Source organism: Electrophorus electricus, chromosome 3 (assembly GCF_041902795.1).
Source record: "Electrophorus electricus isolate QZ-2024a chromosome 3, ASM4190279v1, whole genome shotgun sequence".
NCBI lineage: Eukaryota > Metazoa > Chordata > Actinopteri > Gymnotiformes > Gymnotidae > Electrophorus > Electrophorus electricus.
The window spans coordinates 9,351,347-9,372,084 of record NC_137499.1 but is presented as its reverse complement, the minus strand read 5'-3'; the positions used below and the strand labels follow the sequence as shown (position 1 = coordinate 9,372,084).

The 20,738-nt window shown below is 50.0% G+C and overlaps 1 protein-coding gene across 8 annotated transcripts; it reads right to left on the bottom strand.

Moving 5' to 3' along the window:
* Window positions 1–5,753: 5,753 nt before the first annotated feature.
* On the bottom strand, window positions 5,754–20,653 carry bod1l1 (biorientation of chromosomes in cell division 1-like 1). Of its 8 annotated transcripts, none has more exons than XM_081710157.1 (29): window positions 20,400–20,653; window positions 20,169–20,293; window positions 19,448–19,644; window positions 18,777–19,265; window positions 18,176–18,325; window positions 17,711–17,856; window positions 17,438–17,534; window positions 17,177–17,306; window positions 16,985–17,048; window positions 14,951–16,772; window positions 14,675–14,742; window positions 14,430–14,511; window positions 14,062–14,108; window positions 13,742–13,856; window positions 13,571–13,638; window positions 13,021–13,099; window positions 11,567–11,622; window positions 11,395–11,470; window positions 11,234–11,277; window positions 10,824–10,902; window positions 10,657–10,715; window positions 10,465–10,513; window positions 10,100–10,164; window positions 9,946–9,997; window positions 9,708–9,787; window positions 8,531–8,615; window positions 8,136–8,250; window positions 7,096–7,170; window positions 5,754–6,962 (listed from the first exon to the last, which is right to left on the bottom strand). In XM_081710157.1, exons 1-29 carry the CDS (start codon window positions 20,514–20,516, stop codon window positions 6,839–6,841), a joined length of 4,755 nt encoding a protein of 1,584 aa, XP_081566283.1. In that variant the 5' UTR covers window positions 20,517–20,653; the 3' UTR covers window positions 5,754–6,838. The 8 variants fall into 8 exon arrangements, with proteins under 8 accessions (XP_081566283.1, XP_081566287.1, XP_035386303.2 ...); XM_081710161.1 differs by having other exon boundaries at window positions 8,546–8,615; XM_035530410.2 differs by having other exon boundaries at window positions 10,100–10,152.
* Between the last annotated feature and the right edge of the window lie 85 nt (window positions 20,654–20,738).

Here is a 20,738-nt window from a genome sequence, read left to right as displayed (position 1 = left end):
GCGTTATTATGTAGCCTAGTGTTTAGACATAATTAGCAGCAACACGTTTATGTGGCTATTTTCAAAACATCTATATTTTTTCTTTTTATATGCGTTTTACTTAGTGGGCGTGCTAGTGGTCTGGCGGTGATTTTACATTAAGAGGAACTGTGATTTTACATTAAGAGGAACTATGTGAATGTCGATTGTGTTAGGACCGTAGGGATACCCCATTGGATTCATAACATTTTAATGAACGCGCGAACATGCAATGTTTATATTTTCGCAAAACGAAAAACAGCAACCCGCAAAATATTTTTTAAAAACTGCAAAAGTAAATCTAGAACTACTGTGGCCTCCGTCTTGGATTACAGATGATCTAGAAAAGAAAAAAGGATTTGTTTCTTTAATCAACAGGATTTATTCTCCAATACTAATGTGTTATATGTAGTTACTGTCCGCGTTTATTCTCCGTTTTCTTCTAAGTGAATGTTTAGGCGCGCTTGGAGCACAAACCCGACGCTTAATCAACGTGAATGCGTAGGCCTACATAAAACACAATTGCCTTTGTATTCACAGGTGCTGCCCTTCGCATTCTATTTCCATAGACCACACCATTTAGATAATCCGCTGGGATAAAGATAAAGAGAAGATTTAAAAACACATATCCACAAGCTATTCAAATTTTATACGAATCTATTATCTGTTTTCGCTGTTAATCAATAACGTCAGATAAACGGTCTGTATTATAGTAAGAATGAAGCATTTGGTTAATCCTATCTAATACGAGTTTAAGGTCATGTTTTTGTTAAAATATGTTCAATCATCGCATTGTACACACACACACACACACACACACACACACACACACACACACACACACACACACACATATATATATATATATATATATATATATATATATATATATATATAAAGCTGTTTAATCGTAAATGATAAATGCATGATCAGTGTAGCCAGGTTTATGCCATCGGTTCGTTCATGATGTTTATGATGTCCCGTCACAGAACCAACACTGCGGGATCAGGACGGGTGGAGACCGGCCCGTCTCAGTGGTGTCATTAGGGCTGTTATAGTGATTTATTCTGGTGCAAAGGCCTGCCACGCTGCCGAGGTACGCACATAACCAGTTCTTCGGCCAGTCGGCCAAACCATATAAAAGATGCGCTATTTATGCTGCTTAAGATTTTAAAAAGCATTTTACAAGACATTATTATTATTATTATTATTATTGCTATTATTATTATTATTATTATTATTATTATTGTTATTATTATTATTATTATTATTATGGACAGAATAATGGACAGAGAGACCCATTATTGCTTAAATTATATTTATAGACTGTATTCTTCGGGTAATTTTTGTATCATCTTGAAATAAGTTAAAGATGTTTGAGAACATTTTTTTTAATTTCAAATATGTTACGTACACAATATTACTACTTTTGTATAAAACCTACGGAAAAGTTCTTTTCAGTGTTAATACCCGGTCGGCTAGTGTTTCAGAACACTTAATTTTCTTCATTTTCTGAGTATTTTTATTTGGTCGAACGATCTCCGTTTCAGTTCTCCCAGCAGCTCGTGGCAAAATGTAAGCCAGGGCAAAGTGAATCCAGTTAGCATCTTAACGTGTTCGTTTTAAAACCTGAAAAAGACATCAGACATCACAAGCACCTTTTGCAAAGCCAAGATTTCGTCTGCTTTTTAATACCATTCTAATTGGTTTAGGGTCTGTTATTCTCTGTATTTGGTCTCCTTTAACATACTATCGTGTGAGTTTCTCACAGGCTACCTAATTTCGAAAAATGCTGGTACAAAAGCAAATATTTAGTAATAAAAACGTAAAGGCTCTTTGACATAAGCCGTGCTTTTTCGGAGGCCCACGCAGGTGAGCGGGCAGGCGCGTGTCTTTCTCCCCATCTAGTGGACATTCACCTCGCCTCGCGGGTCTGCACATGCTATCCTTGCCACAGCACGACTCTTATTTACACATCGCTTCAGTATCTTGCTTTCACACGCATGTTTAATAACCATTAGGGATTAAGCAATCCTTCGGAATTAAAGTTGGCCGTATGTGACAAGTATTCGTCCTTCCCAGGCTATGAACTTTTCACAGGACACGTCGGACATGGAATGACTAACGACGCAAATGTCGCAGGCCACAGAGACAAGTAGACCCAGTAATGCCTGTGAATTATGGCCGAATTAATCCTATCCCTAACAGTGCGCAAATGAACACTGTAATCTGACACTAAGACTGATGGGACGACGGAGACTTTATTCTTTAGGCTATATTTACCTAGCGATGACGCACACGCCTACAGTATGGGTATCGTTAGGTCTATTTAAAGCGTTGTGTTCTCTGCTCTTAGTGAACCTACGAGAGGCTTTATGGAGTGGTTATGAATACCAAAAACCCAGCACTTCGCATTATTTTTTTCATGGAGCAGTCTAGAACCTACTGCTATTTTCTTTTAAAATCGCACAATCCACCTCATTAGGACAACAAACAGTTACACATCCGGCGATGCAACAGTGCAAGCAGCTGTGCAGGAGGCTATGTTAATAGCTGCCTTAAAACCAGCCGTTTTCTCCTTTCCTCTGTACAGTCACAAATGCCACAAACACTGGCCCGCTGTTCAGCCTCTACCCAACCCCCAAACGAGGCTTCCAGAAACCGCATTCTAATGAGGAGCGACAGAGTGTGTTCATTACATTCATATGGTTTGGGTATAAGCTAATGCAGTAATATCTGATTTTACTGCTAAGGGCTGGGTTTCCCAAAAGCATCATAAAACAATGATCTTTCAATGGCAGAACAACGATTACTCTTAACAGTCTGTCTCTCTCTCATTTAAGATGATCTTAACAGTACGATGATTTTTGGAAATGGGGGCATGACCTCTCTCTCTCTCTCTCTCTCACACACACACACACACACACACACACTCACACACACACACACACACACACACACACACACACACAAACAAACACACACACACACACACACACACTCACGTGGGTGACAGATCACTCTCAGCACAGCCCTGAGATTAATGTGTAAAAACATCCAGCAACGCTATTGCGCTTGAAACGAGTACAATATCCACTACAGTGTTAACAATGTCCACTACAACGTCTCAGCCGTGGCCTGTGGTAAGAAAGAGGCCAGACTGGTGATGAGCAGGGTACAGGGTGGCTGACCAACTCTGACAAATCTACATATGAACTGTATGGTTTTTAATTATACACTTGTAAAAGTGAGCTATTTGAACCCAATAATGCAGCCACTGAGTGCAGGCAGAAGGAAGGTGAGAGAGGGTGCCGTCATCTCCAGGTCCTTCAGTAACGTTGGTCCAATGCCACCAATCGCTGACGACTTTTAGAATAAATGCTAATCGTTCATCTCTAACAGTACATTGGCTGATTTGCATAAATCATCTATCGTGCAAACAGAACGACACTAGCTTTTACAAGATTTTATCATAGCTGTGTGTGAGAGAGAGAGAGCGAGGAAGAAAGACCGAAGTCTGTGTGTTCACTTAACGTCCATTTCTGTGTGTGTTTTTATAACAGCACATGTGAATAGGAGCGCAACATTCTGTGTGTTACAGTCGTGTAATGACAGGTGAGCATCAATGCATGCAGGCTCTTCTCTGTCCTGGCACCCAAGTGGGGGAACAACCTCTGGCTGTTTGAACAATACTGTATAGCTGCACATAGTTATAAAGTTACTTAAATATACACTTAAAAATAAAAGTGTTTTCTGTCGGGCTTTATCCTTTAGTATTCTTCCCACTGACCTCGCTATTCTCACAGGAGGATATGTGTTTCACCACAAAGTACAAATGACACGACATGTTAAGTGTACTTGGGAAGCATGACGGAGAGCGAGTCATACTGGGACCTACAGACGTGGGAGTATTTGGGATTGTGCTACACAGTGTAATGGGAGGAGAATATGAGGGGTAAATGGCTGCTGGTGAGAGAGAGAGAGAGAGAGAGAGAGAGAGAGAGAGAGAGAGAGAGAGAGAGAGAGAGAGAGAGAGAGAGAGAAGAATATTTTTATTGTTGCAATAACTCCATTTTACCACAGTGACTAAAAAGTTCCTGTATCGATGTGTGCAAGCTGCATGCACTGGCACATTGAATCACTGCGCAGTGACAGCATTTATGTTTTGATCAACTTTTCCCCCGTTTTTTGCTGCCAGAAAGACGTGTCAACGCGACACAAATGCTGAGACTACCTCCCTCGATCACTGACCTGCTCACCAACACGCTGTGCTTTGCTTTAGCACGCACGCGATGATCGTGGGGTTTCTAAAGACGAGCCCCAGTTCAGTTCAGGACAGATACACCCGAGCTCGCTCAGTCTGCACGAGAGGCCAGGGTCTTCGCCTTCTCTGCACCTCATTCATCAAACTGCACGATATGCGCCTCCGCTTCTAATATTTGCCATAACGTTCGTGTGTTTTACAGTAAAAGTGCATATCCGTCCCGCCGATGAACGAAAAGAAACCGTCGGTGGCATGACGTCACTGCAACGTCCCCGCGCGCCTTTTTGCGCACCTCTGAAAGGTTTTAAGCTTACCGTGCCAGCGTAAACGGTCCTACCAGTTTTCTGTTTTTCCTTTTTTGTAAACGCACCCACCCCCTCGTTTTCTTGCCAAACTGAGCCCATACAGTAGGTCGCTTCATTAATTAAAAAAAAATCATTTGACTATAATAAACCATCCAATAGGTAGAGACGCATTGTCTCGCGTCTAGGCCCAACTGGAGTCGAGCCGACAAAGAGAAACAGGACACGGCATTAACGCTGCTCGATTTAGCACGGGAATCCCAGCCCGGACGGGGTACCGGTCTGGGCAGCGCTACCGGACTGAACGGCGCTGGCTCCGGAGCTACTGTCGCTTCTGCCGACCTTTATACGGCTGCGCCATGTGATAGCGCGCGGAGACGGAACACATCACGGACCCGACGTCTGACAGCACGCGCGTCGTGTCTCCGAAAAAGACTCCAGTATAGGACCTAGCGAATAATGACGGAAATCCTCTCAAATCGGTGGTGGGTGGTGGGAGATGGTGGGGGATGGTGTGCGTGTGTGCGTGGAGTAGAATTTCCTCTGTAGGTTTTGGCAGGACTGCTCGGCACTTCAGCCCTCGCATTCATTTCAGCGCATAGACGCTAGGCTACTCAACCTCGGATGGGTGTGGGACTTCATTCTGGGGTGGATTTCTGCTGTAGTAACAGTGAAACCATCATCATCGTCGTCGTCGTCCCACGATGCCCAATACGCTGCTAGCTGCGTCGATATTACAGACGTGCGGTGCCCTCGTGTGGACGTTAAGCAAGGAATGGATGTCTGAGGTTTCTCGATAATGTCGATGACGGAAAAAGAGACGTTGGTTTAATATTTTGGGATTGGATTGCATTTGGAGGAAATACCTGAACGGAACGTGTGAACGGGGGGCTCGCGCCTCAAACGGAAAACTTCGCGCTTTACGGTTTGCTCTAGGAGGTTACTATTAGAGGAAGGAAAATTTTCGGACAAAATAATTAAACACAAACATTCTACTATGAATAGAAATATGTTAAGGATAGAGAGTAAGTCTCCCCTTTGCACATTTAGACATTCAACAGATTAGATCTGGAGATTAAACGCAGCTCTGCATACGCACGCACATTCACGAGTTACCCGGATACCTACGGTCAGGAAAGCACAGGAAAGAATGTCACAGACCACAGCAGTGTAATAAATCAGCAACGTTTATCGTCTTATAAACATCTTAAACTACGACTAAAAAGTACAGCGCACGCTGAGGGTCCCGCTGGCCTTTGTGATCAGAACTAACGATGTTAAAAGAAACAGTCGAATTCTTTACATTCACAGAATGAGTGTCTTTCTGTTGACCATGGCAACAGGATCAGAAGGAAATAAAAATCAAAACATGCAGACAAGTGAAAACTACAGCCAAGTTAATATTAGACTTTGCAAAGCTAAGTGTATATTGTACTTTACGTTTGGACTATGACGGCGAGACTATGACCTCAAGTTCAGTGTTAAGTGAGGGAGGTAAAGGGCGGGTGTGAAGTGTTTGGTGAAATACTGCCAGAAATCAGAATCCTTCTGAAACAGCTAAAATTCCTAAAAAGCTCTCAGACACAGACAGCATTCTGAGGCAATGTGATCAGGCCATGCTGCTGGCGCTGTGTGTGTAAGGTACTGCTCGTCCTCCTTATTTTACGAAGCTGCTACAACATTCTTGATCTTTCTGGAATTCTCTGACTTTCCGACACTTTCTGGACAAACGCAGCGGACTGTGGGCGAATTACACCTACAACAAGAAGGCATGCGAAGACGCGCCACTTTCTTAGCCAGGGAGGACACGATCAGGGTCCAAGCAGGGTGACTGGTAAACGGACATGGTGCTGCTAGCTAGCAGGCTACGCTAGCTCACGTAGCATGACTTTAGTTACCCAAAGCAGTTGTCAATAAGTTTTTATAACTCTGAGGGCCCAGCTTGCTTTACTGACTATTCTTTGACTAACCCTAGTCGTTACTGGTATCTGAGTCTGTAAAAGTCTCAGATGGAAAAAGCACCGTGGAGCCTGTCTGTCTGTCCTATTACACTGTAGGGACTGTGGAAATCGACCTTCGGGGGAGGGGGAGGGTTACTGTGTCTCCATGCCTGGGGAAATATCTCCACAGCTCTGAGTAAAGAGCCAGTCCATCCATTTGGCTTTGTGCCAAGAATGTTATTGCCATTAAAAACAACAACAACAATAACAACAACAACAAAACGGAGGAGAGTCTATTACTGAGAGGGCCTGCTTCATCGCTTGGTTCTCTTGGACGGAGGCTCTTCGGCTCTGTGGCCCGCACGGGTACGGGACGTTGGTGGGCTAACCTCACGCTTACGACCCTTCACTGCTCCAGAGACCTGACCACGAGAAGCTCTGCGCAAGAGAGAGAGAGAGAGAGAGTGAGAGTGTGTATGAGAGTCGGGGGGGGGGTGTCATTTTTTAGCTGCAAAATAAATGAGTGAAATGAATGAAAAAGATGAGAGAAGATGGAGAAATGTTGCCATACCGCGTGTTGGGTGAAATCTCTTCCTTCCCACCCAGTCTGCTGAAAGCTCTGGTTGACGGCTTACTTGGTTTATTTCTGCATAAAAGAATTATGCGAAGCCTTAAGCAAAGACTGAACGGTTGACGAGTCGCTTTCAACAAGCCCTAGATCTGTGGGGCAGGGCACCAACATCATACAATGTCATTGTAAATGTCCAGGTTTGCAACAGAGGGCTTTATTCAGATATGGCAACCTGAGAGGAGTAATTTAGGTGATAAGATCAGAAAGCAACTCCCTGTAGGTGAGTGCAAAACATCCATCACCAGTCCCAACAACAGTGATTTAGACAAGAACATTAAAAACTGAGGTGAGATTAAACTGTAGTAAACTATAGGGAAACGAAACACACAGCTTCAGGCAGTAGAGGTAAACCATGGGTGTGTGTGTGTGTGTGTGTGTGTATGAGCCCTGCCCAGTAAGTGCACTATGGCTAACCAGTGCAGTGAAATGTCTGCCAGTACTGAGTAGAAATGAAAGAAAAACAGCAGTTCTGGCTCTCATTAGATATTTCTGTGGACAGGAACGTTTCCAAATATCCCAGATCTCGTTAGCTGCCCGTTCTGAATGAAGTGCAGGGCTGTAGTTGGTCTGGATGAGTTCACGGAAAAGTTCAAACAAGCCTGAGCACCAGAGACAGCTCTTGAAACAACCTACATCTGCGTGTAGCAACATGACAAGTAAACACTTCATATCTGGTGGCTGCATCAACTACCAGATACACCAGACACATCTGGAAATATTTCTGGAAGTCCTTGTAGTGGTTACCTTACTTCTGATTGGTCCACAGAATTAAAACACCTATGGATTGGCTGAAAAAAAAAGACTAAATTGTTTTAATGAGGGGAGCAGGGATTCTCCTTATGGCAGATGCACCAACACCTCCCCCTCTACATAATTCACACGGATGGCCTAGTTCACATTTCAAACGATGAATTTCAGCAATATTCTGAGAGTTCGCATGAACGTCTGTGAGGGTCTTTTAGACATAAATGTGTTCGTACTTCTCAGCCTCCAGACGGGATGCGGCACGCGTCGTGGCTCTCGTCTTTGTCTCCTCCTCTTCCTGTTTCTCGTCGTCTTCTCCTGTCTCCGCCCCTCCCTCCTTCTTCTCCAGCACTGCCGAAGATACGGTGGGTTACGCACCAGCAGGGGGCGCAAGCAGCTCCACTCAACCAACAACACAAGCGTACAGGTGTGGTTCATCTGTTGGTGTACGTGCAGGTGTGGTTCATATGTTCGCATAAAAGAGCAAGCCCAGAGGAATGGCCCACACACACACACACACACACACACACACACACACACACACACACACACACACTCTCATGCCCCTCCTGCATGCGTGTGCGTGCGCACACACACACACACACACACACACACACACACACACACACACCTGATTCATCTGTACCAGATGTACTTTTTGAGGGTCGGCCCCTGCGTGGAGTCTTCCTCACAGGTTCGTCTTTTTCCTCTTCCTCCTACATAAAGTGCACACGAGCACACAAATGGGCACACACACACACTTAAGAATTAGTGATAGTTAGATGTGACAGCGAGTGTGTGGATGTTTGTATGTGTGCACTGTATTAAACATATGTTTGTGTATTTAGATGAATATATAAATGTGTGTGTGTGCACTGTATTAAACATGTATCTAAGTGTGTGTGTGTGTATAGATTAATGTGTGTGCGCACGCGTGTGTCTCGTATGTTGCGAGCATCAGCTCTAGGAGTCACCGTAGAGGTGCACTGAACTGCATCACTGGGTAAGTGAGCTCTGATTGGCTGCGTCATAAGCCCCACCCCTACATCACTAAGATGAGTGAGCGGTGAAGGGAGAAGCACATCTGAGAGGAAAACCAATCTCAGACAGAGGAAGACCAAAATCAGGCAGTGGGTGGGCTTGGTGGATTCTTACTAGCTTGTCTGTTAGGCAAACACATTTAACCGTAGTTCCTGCATTGAATTCTGGGTATTGTAGAAGTGGGAGGCAGGCAGCGAACGGAAAAGTCCCAAACACATGTGCTTCATATTAAAAGTCCTTGAGACATAATACGGAGAGCTCTTGTGCGATGCGCCACGTTTCAAAAGAAGTCCTGACGCATAAATGTGGCATCTGTTAGATGTTTCCTGCATTATTCCACTCTGCGTAATAAAGGACAGAGATCTTTCCTCACAGCCTAGAAGTATAGAACCATAAACTGGAGAACAAAACAAATGTGTTCTATGCGAGGGGGTCTCACTGCCCCCTCCCTCCCCCACATGTGGCTTCTATAACCTGAAGGCCGGAGAGAAAGCAGGACAGACTGCCTCTTTACACACTCAGTAGGATGTGTTCACAACTAATTCAAAGATTACATTTTGAATCCCGAGCTTAGGCCTTGTTCAGCTGGATGAAACTACGCCGTGGGTGCAGTATACGGAGAGTCCATCTCCGTAAGGACGGTACTCTTACGGGAGCGTGTTGTGGTGTGTCTGGCAGTAGAGTGTAACAGTTCACATCACGCGCTACAGTCACCAGGGAAGTCACCGCTCCACCCATGTGAAGTAAGGTGTGTGTGATCTACTCACCATCTCCTCTATAGAGTCTTTAAGGCTCTCACTCTCCCCTCGCTCTCCTCTTGTCTCCTGCCACGCCTCGTCAGTCACCTCTGAGATGGAGATAAATAATCCCACAACAATTAACCCACCAAAAAAAGGCAAGGAAAAGCACACAGGATTTCACACAAGTGTGTATGTGTTAGAGAGAGAGAGTGCATTTGTGTGTGTGTGTGTGTGTGTGTGTGCACGTGCGCGTGTGTGTGTTCACCACTGTCATCTTCTGCTCTTTTCATGGTGTCCTCCTCTTGGGCTGGCAATTCCTTCATAAACAAACAAAGTCGACATCCATACACAGCACTTTCCTTTTTCAGATACACACTCACAGATTCAGTACAAAGAGCACTTGAAAAAAGAGGACTCACCTTCCCAGAATGCTCAGCTTGGTCAGACCTCTTTCTCTTCAGGGCTGGTTTAGCTGGACAGCAGACTATAGTTACACGTTGTGCAGACAGACGTACGCTACTCTCAGCTCTCCAGTCTGACTGCTCTTAAGCGCGACACTGACAATCAAACCGTCTGATCTCTCCACACACATTCTAATCTCACTTAGGCATGGTAATTTGCATCTGCCCACTGATTGGATAAAAGCAGTCCAAGCCATTTAACATTCATGACTCTCTAAAAAGACGGTTTAAGTGTGATGAGTGGAGATTGTAAACAGATTTGAATAAGGTCTGAATATGAATATTACCGCTATTACAGCACTAACCATGTCATCTCTACTCACCTGCTGTGGAAGACTGTGCTCCGGAACGCCGTCTTCCTCTCCGCACCTGCTGTGTGCAAGAACACACACACACACACACACACACACACACACACACCATTCAGAACACAGCTGGAGTGGGAACCACTTAGGACTGCATTAAAAGAAAAGGCACTCATGCTAAGACACTGGAGCGGTGCAAAGGGAGTTCACCTCTCTGTGCTCCACCTCCTGCTCCGCTGCCTCCATCTCCTGATCTTGTAATGTTAAACCTTAGAGGAAATTGTTCGTGTGACTTCACTTAGATTCCTCACTCTGTCAGCCAGTGCTCTAGTGTGTATGGTTCGTGCGTGTACATTTGTGTGCATGTGTGTATTTACATGCGTCACTCTGAGGAGTGTCGGGGTTAGGGTTAGATGATTTGTTTAGGCCTCCTTCATCAGCCTCCTCATCCTCATTCTGTCAAAACACCAAACCAAGTTTAGAGACAGGAAGAGAAAGAGAGAGAGACAGAAAGAGAGAGAGAGAGAGAGATGTGTAGTAAACACTTTGCAGTCACCTTTCGGGTGCTGTGTGTGTGTGTGGTGTGTGAGACGTGTAGTAAACACTCGGTAGTCACCTTGCGGGGTGCTGTGTGTGTGTGTGTGGTGTGTGTGACGTGTAGTAAACACTCGGTAGTCACCTTGCGGGGTGCTGTGTGTGTGTGTGTGTGTGTGTGTGTGTGTGTGTGTGTGTGTGTGTGTGTGTATGTGTATGTATGTGAGACGTGTAGTAAACACTCTGTAGTCACCTTGCGGGGTGCTGTGTTTTCAGGTTCTTCCTTGTCCACTGAGCCTTTGGAGCGAGAAACACGTAGAGAGAAGTGTCTTTTTATTCAGACATCTGACAGACGTGTGTGCATGTTTGTGTTTACACACAGCCATGATGGAAACCAGAAACCCCAGCACGCACCACCGTCCTTGGCCGGCGCTGCCTTCTGATTGGGCGGTCTCCCTCTCCGTGTAGTCCTGCCCTCCGCACGGTCTTCCTGCACACCGGCCACACACACAGAGGGGACATGTATCTGTTTGTTTACATCTGGATGGGTACTGGGGGATTCCTGTGCTGCTGGGAGAGTCGTTACCATTTCTGACATCTCGGCCTGTTCCTCCTCCCGACCATCAGACTGGGATGTGCTACCTGCAACACGGGCACAGAACACACGTCTCACGCGGAGCACGGCCGTCGCGCCACACGTCTCGCGCGGAGCACGGCCGTCGCGCCACACGTCTCGCGCGGAGCACGGCCGTCGCGCCACACGTCTCGCGCGGAGCACGGCCGTCGCGCCACACGTCTCGCGCGGAGCACGGCCGTCGCGCCACACGTCTCGCGCGGAGCACGGCCGTCGCGCCACACGTCTCGCGCGGAGCACGGCCGTCGCGCCACACGTCTCGCGCGGAGCACGGCCGTCGCGCCACACGTCTCGCGCGGAGCACGGCCGTCGCGCCACACGTCTCGCGCGGAGCACGGCCGTCGCGCCACACGTCTCGCGCGGAGCACGGCCGTCGCGCCACACGTCTCGCGCGGAGCACGGCCGTCGCGCCACACGTCTCGCGCGGAGCACGGCCGTCGCGCCACACGTCTCGCGCGGAGCACGGCCGTCGCGCCACACGTCTCGCGCGGAGCACGGCCGTCGCGCCACACGTCTCGCGCGGAGCACGGCCGTCGCGCCACACGTCTCGCGCGGAGCACGGCCGTCGCGCCACACGTCTCGCGCGGAGCACGGCCGTCGCGCCACACGTCTCGCGCAGAGCACGGCCGTCGCGCCACACGTCTCGCGCAGAGCACGGCCATCGCACGCGCAGACGCACGCTTCACGTCTCACCCAGAGCACGGCCATCACACGCAGACGCGCGCTACACATCTCACAAAGAGTATAGCCATCACACACATACACAGACACAGCCAACTACACCTGCACAGTTGCTTACACATACGAGGACACACCAGCTGAAATACCTCTGTCATCCACTAATCACTACACAGACAGGTCTAGAACACTTCGTAGTGTCCCCGTAATGGAGACAGCAGACAGAAGCTGGACACACCAATAGCTTGCACCAGAAATATAACAGTGACCTTTCGTCACATAAACTATCCGGAGCATCAACAATAAGTAGACTAGCTGTACGATCACAACACACTGAATTAAGAGAGTTTGCAGTTTTAAAATGTCATGTCGTGACTAATAATCCATAGTTCTACAGCCACGTCCATGTTTCCATTTATCAAAAAACACCACCGAGTAAGAGACTGTTTATTTCTTGAGTAGGACCTTTGTTTATTCTGGTTTGCGTTCCATTAACATCATGTGACCGTTACATTTGGGCTCACTGATCAACAGAAGAACTGATCAACAATCCGCCTCTATGTAGGAGGCCCTGGTGCAGTGTGGTACCTTTGCCCCCAGCAGTCTACATCGGTTGTTTACTACATTTACACTGCACTTTGGTTAGTAGTATAGCGAATGGCCCTCTAACTAAGACACTAGATGTAGTGTGTGCGTAGTGTGTATTCAAACACAGCTTTGGAACCTACTGGCTTGTTTGATTAGTTTAGGAGGTCGTCCTCTCCTCGCTGGCTGAACCTGTCGCTCCTGTACTGCCTCTGGTTCAGTCTGTGGGCAGATACACACACACGCACGCGCACGCACGCACACAGACACACATTTTTATTTTTTTTTTAAAGCAGAAAAGCAGCTCTCCCGATGTCTTAACGGACACAGAGACGTGCCTGCAAATGTGTGCCTGCATTTGAGCCATGTGTGTGTGTGTGTATGGGTTGAGGTCATGTGACTTGGCAAGTTAGCCGGGACCAGGTATGAGCAAACACACAATCCATCACCACACCCCCACCCCCACATGTCCCTACAGAACCATGTCCTCCTGGAATATGAACAATGAAAGCTAATGGCGTCACTAGCAGGTCTGACAGCAGAACGGTCATGCGACATCCACCGGGGCTTCAGACGGCCAAACCCTGGAGGAACGCACCCGGCCTGCTGCCACGCTCTTCGCCCTCAGCAGGAGACCGGGAGGGAGGAGCGTGTGAGTTTCGGGGCGAGGCCTGGCGTGTCTGAGGTACTCACCGCGTCAACGCCCCCCATGTCACCCTTCTGGCCCCCACCTGCGCCACAAACACGTGAGACGCCCAGTCCTGCGTGAGATTTAGCACAGAAATGTCAGAGAGATCGTATGTTCCGTTTCATTAAGTTATTAAAAATTTAAGGGTAGGACCCTGTGCGTTTTGGGACCCTCACGCGAGTTCTCTGCCGTGGCCGGCTCACGCTTGGCGCCGGGCTCACGCGTCTCGGAGTGGAAGGCTGTGATCTGTTCCCCTTGCGCGAGATTTTCCGGTTGTGTCTCCGCAGCCTGCTTAGAGCCAAGAGCACATAGTGTGTATCAGGAGATCGCGTATCAAAACACACCAGTCACAAGCCACACGGATATACGCATGCCTCACAGTACGGAGCTTCACTACAACTCAGCAGTCCAACACAAACAAGCAAACTCAGCCAGTCATCGTGGTGTATTAACCCTTGCACCCCTGTGTGTTTGCAGCCACGTGTTCTGTACTCACAGGGCGCGTATCTGTTTGGCTGTGCTCAGGATTGGCTGAAGTGTCTTCTATAAGGGGGGAGGCCCCAGAGTGAGCAGGGTAGATGGCATGCCCACAGATGCGAGACACGAGAGGAGACAACAGATGATTTCAAAAACACATTTACAATAACGATACGGCACACTTCTCAGCTACAGCTGATCAATGCTAAGCCCAAATGTTTCGTGTTTATTTGCTGAGTATTTCTCTTAAATTCAGACATCTGCAAATCAATTTGACCTTGATTCCGTTGGTTATATTATACGTCATTATTTTGAGATTTAGTATCGCCGTACTAAATATCACTACGTCTACCAGGAGAGTATTGACCCAGTGGAGTGCAAGTGTACCTGGCGCTGGTTCTTCATGAGCACTGGGATCTTGTGCAGGAATTTCAGACTGGGGTTCTGATTCAGGTTCCAACCTGTTCGTCTGTCACACACACACACACACACACACACACACACACACACACACACACACCTTTTACTCATATAATACTTACTTAAATGTTCTGTGTGTGCTTGTTTGCATTGCTTTTATATATTGACTACAAGCTCCAACCTGGATAACCCATATATGATGTAAATCTCACCTCTGACATCACTTCCTCTAATGAGGTGCTGTCTGCTGTGATGTCCTCTATGTCTGTGTTCATCAGAGCTGGAGAACAGGGTCAAATAAACCCACAACAAGCTGAGTCAGTTTCATCAATTAAAAAACGAACATTTACTAAACGACCCTCAGACGACAGTGCAAGACATCCTGAGAACACAACCAAGCTGTTGGCTACTGGATTATCTAGAACCCAAGAAAGGCAAAGCAATGCCATGCTGAAATATAATAAATTAAATACATTAAGCCCCAGTACCATGGGGGTGTTGGTCATCTTGTGAGGCCCCGCCTTCCATCTCTGATTGGACACCAGAAACCATGTCACTCTCTGACTCCTTGGTGACCGCGACAGATGGTTCCTTCGCGCTTTTTGTGTCATCCGAGTCAAGGGTCTGAGGCTCGGCCCGTTGCCGGGTAACGGGAGTCTCCTCAGCGGCACCCCGAGCATCCGTGAGGAGTTGAGACTCCGTGATGAGACTCTGGGACACAGACATGTCCGGGTCCATAGAGAGCAGAGTCAGGGCGGCTTCCTTCATCTTCATGTCTGCTTCACGGAACGAGCGCTCAGTGACATCGCTTCCCGCAGCCGAGGCGCATACATCCACCAGGGTCAGGAGGGCGTCGGCCTCGGCAGGGAGTGGGCGTGGCCTCTCCCGGCTCTCGGCGAGCCTCGCGGCGCTGTCGTCCTCGTCCTCGGGCTCCGGGGTGATGTCGCTCAGGGCGTCGTACATGTCGTCGGGCACCGCTGCGCCGCTGGAGTCGGCAGCGATGCGATCGGACGCGGCGACGGTGTCTGGCGACCCTGGGGTTGCTATGGCAACAAGATCAGGGCCCAGGCGAGAGTCCGTAGGCGGACGCGGCGAGCACGCGGCGAACCCAGGCCCCGCAAGCGCATCCGATGCCCCAGCGTGGGCGAGATCTGTCTCGCCGTCCCGTGCTAGCAGGGCTGCGGGATCAGGATCTGGAAGGGAGTCTGGCTCTGTGACATCGGACTCCTCGCGTGAGGCTGGGAGCTCGGAGGGATGAGGGAGCGTTTCGGCGGCGGCCTGTGCTGCCTCCGCGACAGCAGGGGGCGTGGCGAGCTGCTCCGCTGGGGCGCTCCTCCTCTCCTTCTCCGCCTCTTTTGCGCTCTCATCACTCGTCTTCTTCCCCGCCTTCGCTCCCCTCGCTTTCTCGGGGACGTGGTCCTCCCTTTTCTTCTCCCCGATTGGCTCTGCTCGGCCGGGGGCAGGGGCGGACGCGGCTCTGGCCTTCGCCTCGTGACCCGCCGCCTTCTTCTCCGCCCTGCTTCCCGACGGACTCTGCGGCTTGACGTCATCCCTGGACTTGGATCTCGGTTTGTCGGACACGGGCTTGACCTTCGACCCGCCCTCCGAGCCATGCTTGGGAGGTTCCGGGGTGGACGGATCAGGTCTGGTCCTCTCACTGCTGCTGTCCTGTCGACTCTTAACCTTTTCTGAGGTTCTCACCTCCGTGTGACTTCTGGACTTTTTCAGGACGTCTTTGGGGGGCTTCTCTTTCTTCTTGTTGACCTCTGAAGCGGCCTCGACCTCTGACCTCTCCTCGGTGGAGCCTGTGGAGTCCAGCCGATGCAGAGATTTGGGCTCGCCCTTCCCAGTGGTCTTCTCTTTTTCTCTGGGAATCTCGCTCTTCCCTTTCTTCCCGCACTTAAGCGCTCCCTCCTTGGCCGCCGAGCCCTTCCTCTCCCCTTTAACCTTTGACCCCTTCTTTTCTCCCCTGTCCTCGGCCGGCCCCTCGGCGACGCCGTCTCCCGTCTTCCTGCAGTCGGGCTTCGGCCGGGGTTTGGGGTGCTCGTCGGAGATGCTGCGCTCCCTCTCGCGGGCCGGGCCGTCCCTGCGGGCGGGGCGCTCCCCGCGGCCTCCTCCCCTCTGCCGAAGAACCTCCTCCGAGCCCATCTCCAGGTCCAGGATGAACGAGTGAGTGCGGGACTTGTCCAGGGCCCTGCGGGGCTCGCACGGGTCCTCTGAGAGGCTTCCACTCTTCCTCCTCCGCTGCTCCTCTGCCTCAGATGACTTCCTCGAGGGCTTCGGGGGGGCCGCTTTAAGCTTCAGTGCCTCCTGGAGGGACAAAGCTGGATTACACACAGAAACCAACTGAACACAACAAGCGTGTAGTGGGGAAAAAGGTGAAACTTGGAGTGTTAATACTACCACAGCGAGAGCGCACGGGAAGTGCTAATACTACCAGAGCGAGAGCGCGCAACAGTGCTAATACCAGCAGAGAGAGCACAGAACAGTACCAATACTACCAGAGAAGAAAGGAGACTTACATCCTTCTTTACCATATCTGCATCAGCATCGCTCTTCCTCTTGCTTCCAGAGTCATCCTCCTTCCTGAATTCGAGTAAAAAAAACAAACAAAGGAAACCACGGCAACAGTCATGACAGGTGTACAGATTTTGCTTGCATGCACACACACAGATCCACACTCACATACGTGCGACACGCGCGCGCACACACACCGGGAGTCTCTCTTCCTCTTCCTGCTGAGTGCCACTTTCTTTTCCAGAACTTTCTTCTCCTTGCGTGCTTCCTTGGCCTTGGGTCGTGGGCCCTCTTGACTGGACGCAGCTGTCGATTGCTTTTCTTTCTCTGACAGGGTCCAGAACGGAAGGCAGATGAGGACACACGGAAACGCACTCTACTCCCGCACTGAAAACGTTAACGTCATATGCACATGTCCACGGGTAAGGGCGTGTGCAGACGGGGCCTCTTCTCCTCACCGTGTGGTTCAGGCTGTGCTGCTTTCTGCCTCCTCTTCTCCTCCAGACGCTCTCGATTCTGCTGTCTCTTCAGCACGCGCTCCTCCTTCTCCTTCGCCTGCGCACGCCCCCCAGAAACCCAAACAAAGAGAACGGGCGGCATGTTTATGGGCCTGTCTAGCAAGGTGGCCAGACTCTCAGGAGCATCTGGGGCGGTCACGCCGGAACACTTCTAGCCAACAGACACGCTACCGTTCTGGACTCTAAGGACATCACAGACTGCAGCTCTCTCACCGCAGACCGGCGTCTCTGCTCCACCGTGACCTCGTCGTCAGAGTCGCTATAGTAACGGGAGTAGAGGAAAGGCTTGTGCACGTAGCCTTGGCGTGTGGCTCGGGGCCTTTTCTCCTCACCAGCAGACTTCTGCTGAGCTCTCTCATCTACATGTACACGCGCACACACACACACACACACACACACACACACACACACACACACACACACACACACACACACACACGCAATTGTTGGGTTTAATTGATCATAAATCACATATATCCAACCTATTATTTTTACCGTGTGGACAAACGAAAGGAGAGAGCTTTACTAGCAAAGGGGGCGTGGTTACGGGCATAGGGGGCGTGGTTACTAGCAAAGGGGGCACGGTTAAAAAAACGGAAGCAAAACAGTGAACAGTGAAGGAAGGGGTGTGGCAAGAAGCAGGAGGAGTTCTGAGGGCGCGTCTTAAAGCAGGCCCACCCTCTGACGTGATCTCTCCTTCCTCGGTGGAGTCTGACGGAACCTGGCAGTCTTCGCTCTCTGTCTCCAACGACGACAAGTCGCTGGTGTGCACCGAACTCACTGTGATGTCGCTCAGCCCCTCCAGGTCCGAGTCCTCCAGGGAGTATTCTGACACAACACACAGTTTCATGTGCAGACAAACAAACAAGAAACACACACACAGCCCTACGCACATACACTACTGCACCTGCAAACAACAGGTGTAAAATAAAAGAATGGATAAATAATAACAATAATTTTGCAGTCAACAACAATAATAACTCTTGCACTGTCAATACACAAAAATGTATCACAAAAATATTTGACAATAAATGCCACTTTTTCACATTACACATTTGACTGCAAACACTTCGATAACTTTATTCCGGTTCATTCCTCTGCGAGCAGTGGCGTGTGGACTGTGCTAACGACGGCGTCCTAGCTCCTGGTCCACCGAGGTTTGTCTCACCGCACACGGGCCCAGCTTGCACACAAAGATCTAGTTAACGCGGCCTAAAAACTCCGCGCGCCGCTCTTTTCCGAGATGCGGGCCACCGCGACAGGGCCGAGGGAGCCGTACCTTCCTTCAGCCGTTCACGAGCTCTCTGGCGGATGTGCTGCTTCTCGCCGGCGCTTTTCGGCGGCTCCGTCTCCTTGCTCCTCCCTGCCGCTCGGCCGCTCTTCTCCTTCGCCTCGTTGCGCTCCTCCCCCTCCTCCTCCTCTGCCTTTACCTCTGCAGCCTCAGCCTCTCTGTCCACCTCCATCTCCCTCTCTCTGTCCACCTCCTCCTCACAGGCCGCCTTGCCGTCTCCTTGCTCCGCCTCTCGCCCCTCCTCCTCCTTCTCCTCCTCCTGCTCCTCCTCCTGCTCCGCCGCTCGCCCCTCCTCCACCTCGTGCGCCGCCTCTCGCCCCTCCTCCTCCTCCTCCTCCTTCATGTGCTCCGCCTCCACCAGGCTCATGTCTGCCTCTCCCTCCTCCTGATTGGGCTCTGCGCTCTGGGTCCTGCTGCCAGCCTCATCCTGGCACTGTGAGGAGGCGGAGTCTGCTGGGTCCACCCCCGTGCTGGGGGCTGAACACACACACAATCACACACACAGAGAGAGAGAGTTGTTGTTGATTATTCTCATTTCACACAGACGGTATTACAGAAGTACAGAATATGCACAAGAAAGAAAGAAATAACCTGTTTAGTTTTAAGGCAGTTTCACTCTGTGCTGAAACTAGTTCTTAGCATGTTGTCCCTGCTGTTACCTGGAGACGGCAGCTGGACTTCCTGGCTTTCCACCAATAGGCTAGGGGCGAGCGGAGGCTCCTCCTCTTCCACGTGGCTCCCGGGAGACAGGAACTGGCGCACGATCCGTTCCACCTGCGGCCGAAAGGTGTGGTGGATCTTGGGGTCCACCACCTGAGCCACGATCCGGTCCACACCCTGCTCCAGCATGCCAGACCTGCCGGACGGTACACAAAACTGGCGTTACCCAATTAGCAGGGCGATGGTAACGAACAAAACCTGAAAGGCCACTTTTCACTGGGGTGCAGGAACGGAGGGGTTCACAGAATTTTTGCTTTGAAGTGCTGCCCGAGTATCACTCCGCTAAGTTCCTGCACGAGTGAAGCGACAGCCAGGTTGGCACGGCTCTGTCCCCAGAGAGAAGGCCGGACCGCGTCAAAATCGGTCTACGCTGATTACAGCGTACCAACGTACCAACACCAAAACTGCATTTCTTTCACACACCAGCTACATTAGTTACAGCTGCAAGGACGTTAAAACGTTTTGTTTTTTTTTAAATCCCTGACATGATCTTTAATCATGTTATCCAAGCACCAGTATGCGCGCCAAAGTGATCACCGGTCGTCCCCAGCCTTGCAGCCCTGCCAGGGTAGGCCCAACACACACAGCACCCCACCCACGGCGGTCTGCCTGTGCGAGGCTCCCGGGGCCCCCCCAAGCACTCGGGTCAGGGCCACTCACTGCAGCACAAGCTGCCTGATGTTGTTCCTCAGCTGGTTCTTGTTCAGCTGGGGGCTCCACGTGTGGTTGGACAGGTGGTTGGACACGAAGTTGTCCACTCGCTGCCTCAGGTGCAGGTACGCGGGCTGGAGAGCGACAAGAGAGGCGTGGGGGAGAGAAATCTGGAGGACTTGCCACACGTGTGTGTGTGTGTGTGTGTGTGTGTGTGTGTGTGTGTGTGTGTGTGTGTACCTTGGTATCCACGTCCGCCAAGCAGTCCCTGCGGAATTGGTCAAACAGTCCCTGCGTCTTCAGGTGATTGACGATCATGGCGACCAGCTGAGGATCGCCGGGGGGTAAAGCCGACATCGCGAACGCCGGAGTCAGAAGACGCAGCTTAGAGAAGGCGTGCTATCATTCAGGCGAGGTGACGAGCGCTTCTCTCCCGCGATGAAAAGGTTTGGATTTCAGTGTGGAGGTGAACGCTCCGGAAGGGGATCACAGGAAGTATAACCCTACCGCTGGTGTCCCCTTTCTGCAACAGCGCCCTCTGCAAAACATACGCCACAAAATGCTTTATATTTATGTAGC

Excerpts from the sequence above, each read along its gene's own strand:
- bod1l1 (XM_081710157.1), bottom strand. The coding sequence starts at position 20,516 with ATGTCGGCTTTACCCCCCGGCGATCCTCAGCTGGTCGCCATGATCGTC. Across the intron at positions 17,049-17,176 it reads AAGAGGAAGAGAGACTCCCG|GAAGGAGGATGACTCTGGAA; the intron begins GTGTGTGTGCGC and ends ACTCGAATTCAG. Across the intron at positions 10,903-11,233 it reads AAAACACAGCACCCCGCAAG|AATGAGGATGAGGAGGCTGA; the intron begins GTGACTACAGAG and ends GTGTTTTGACAG.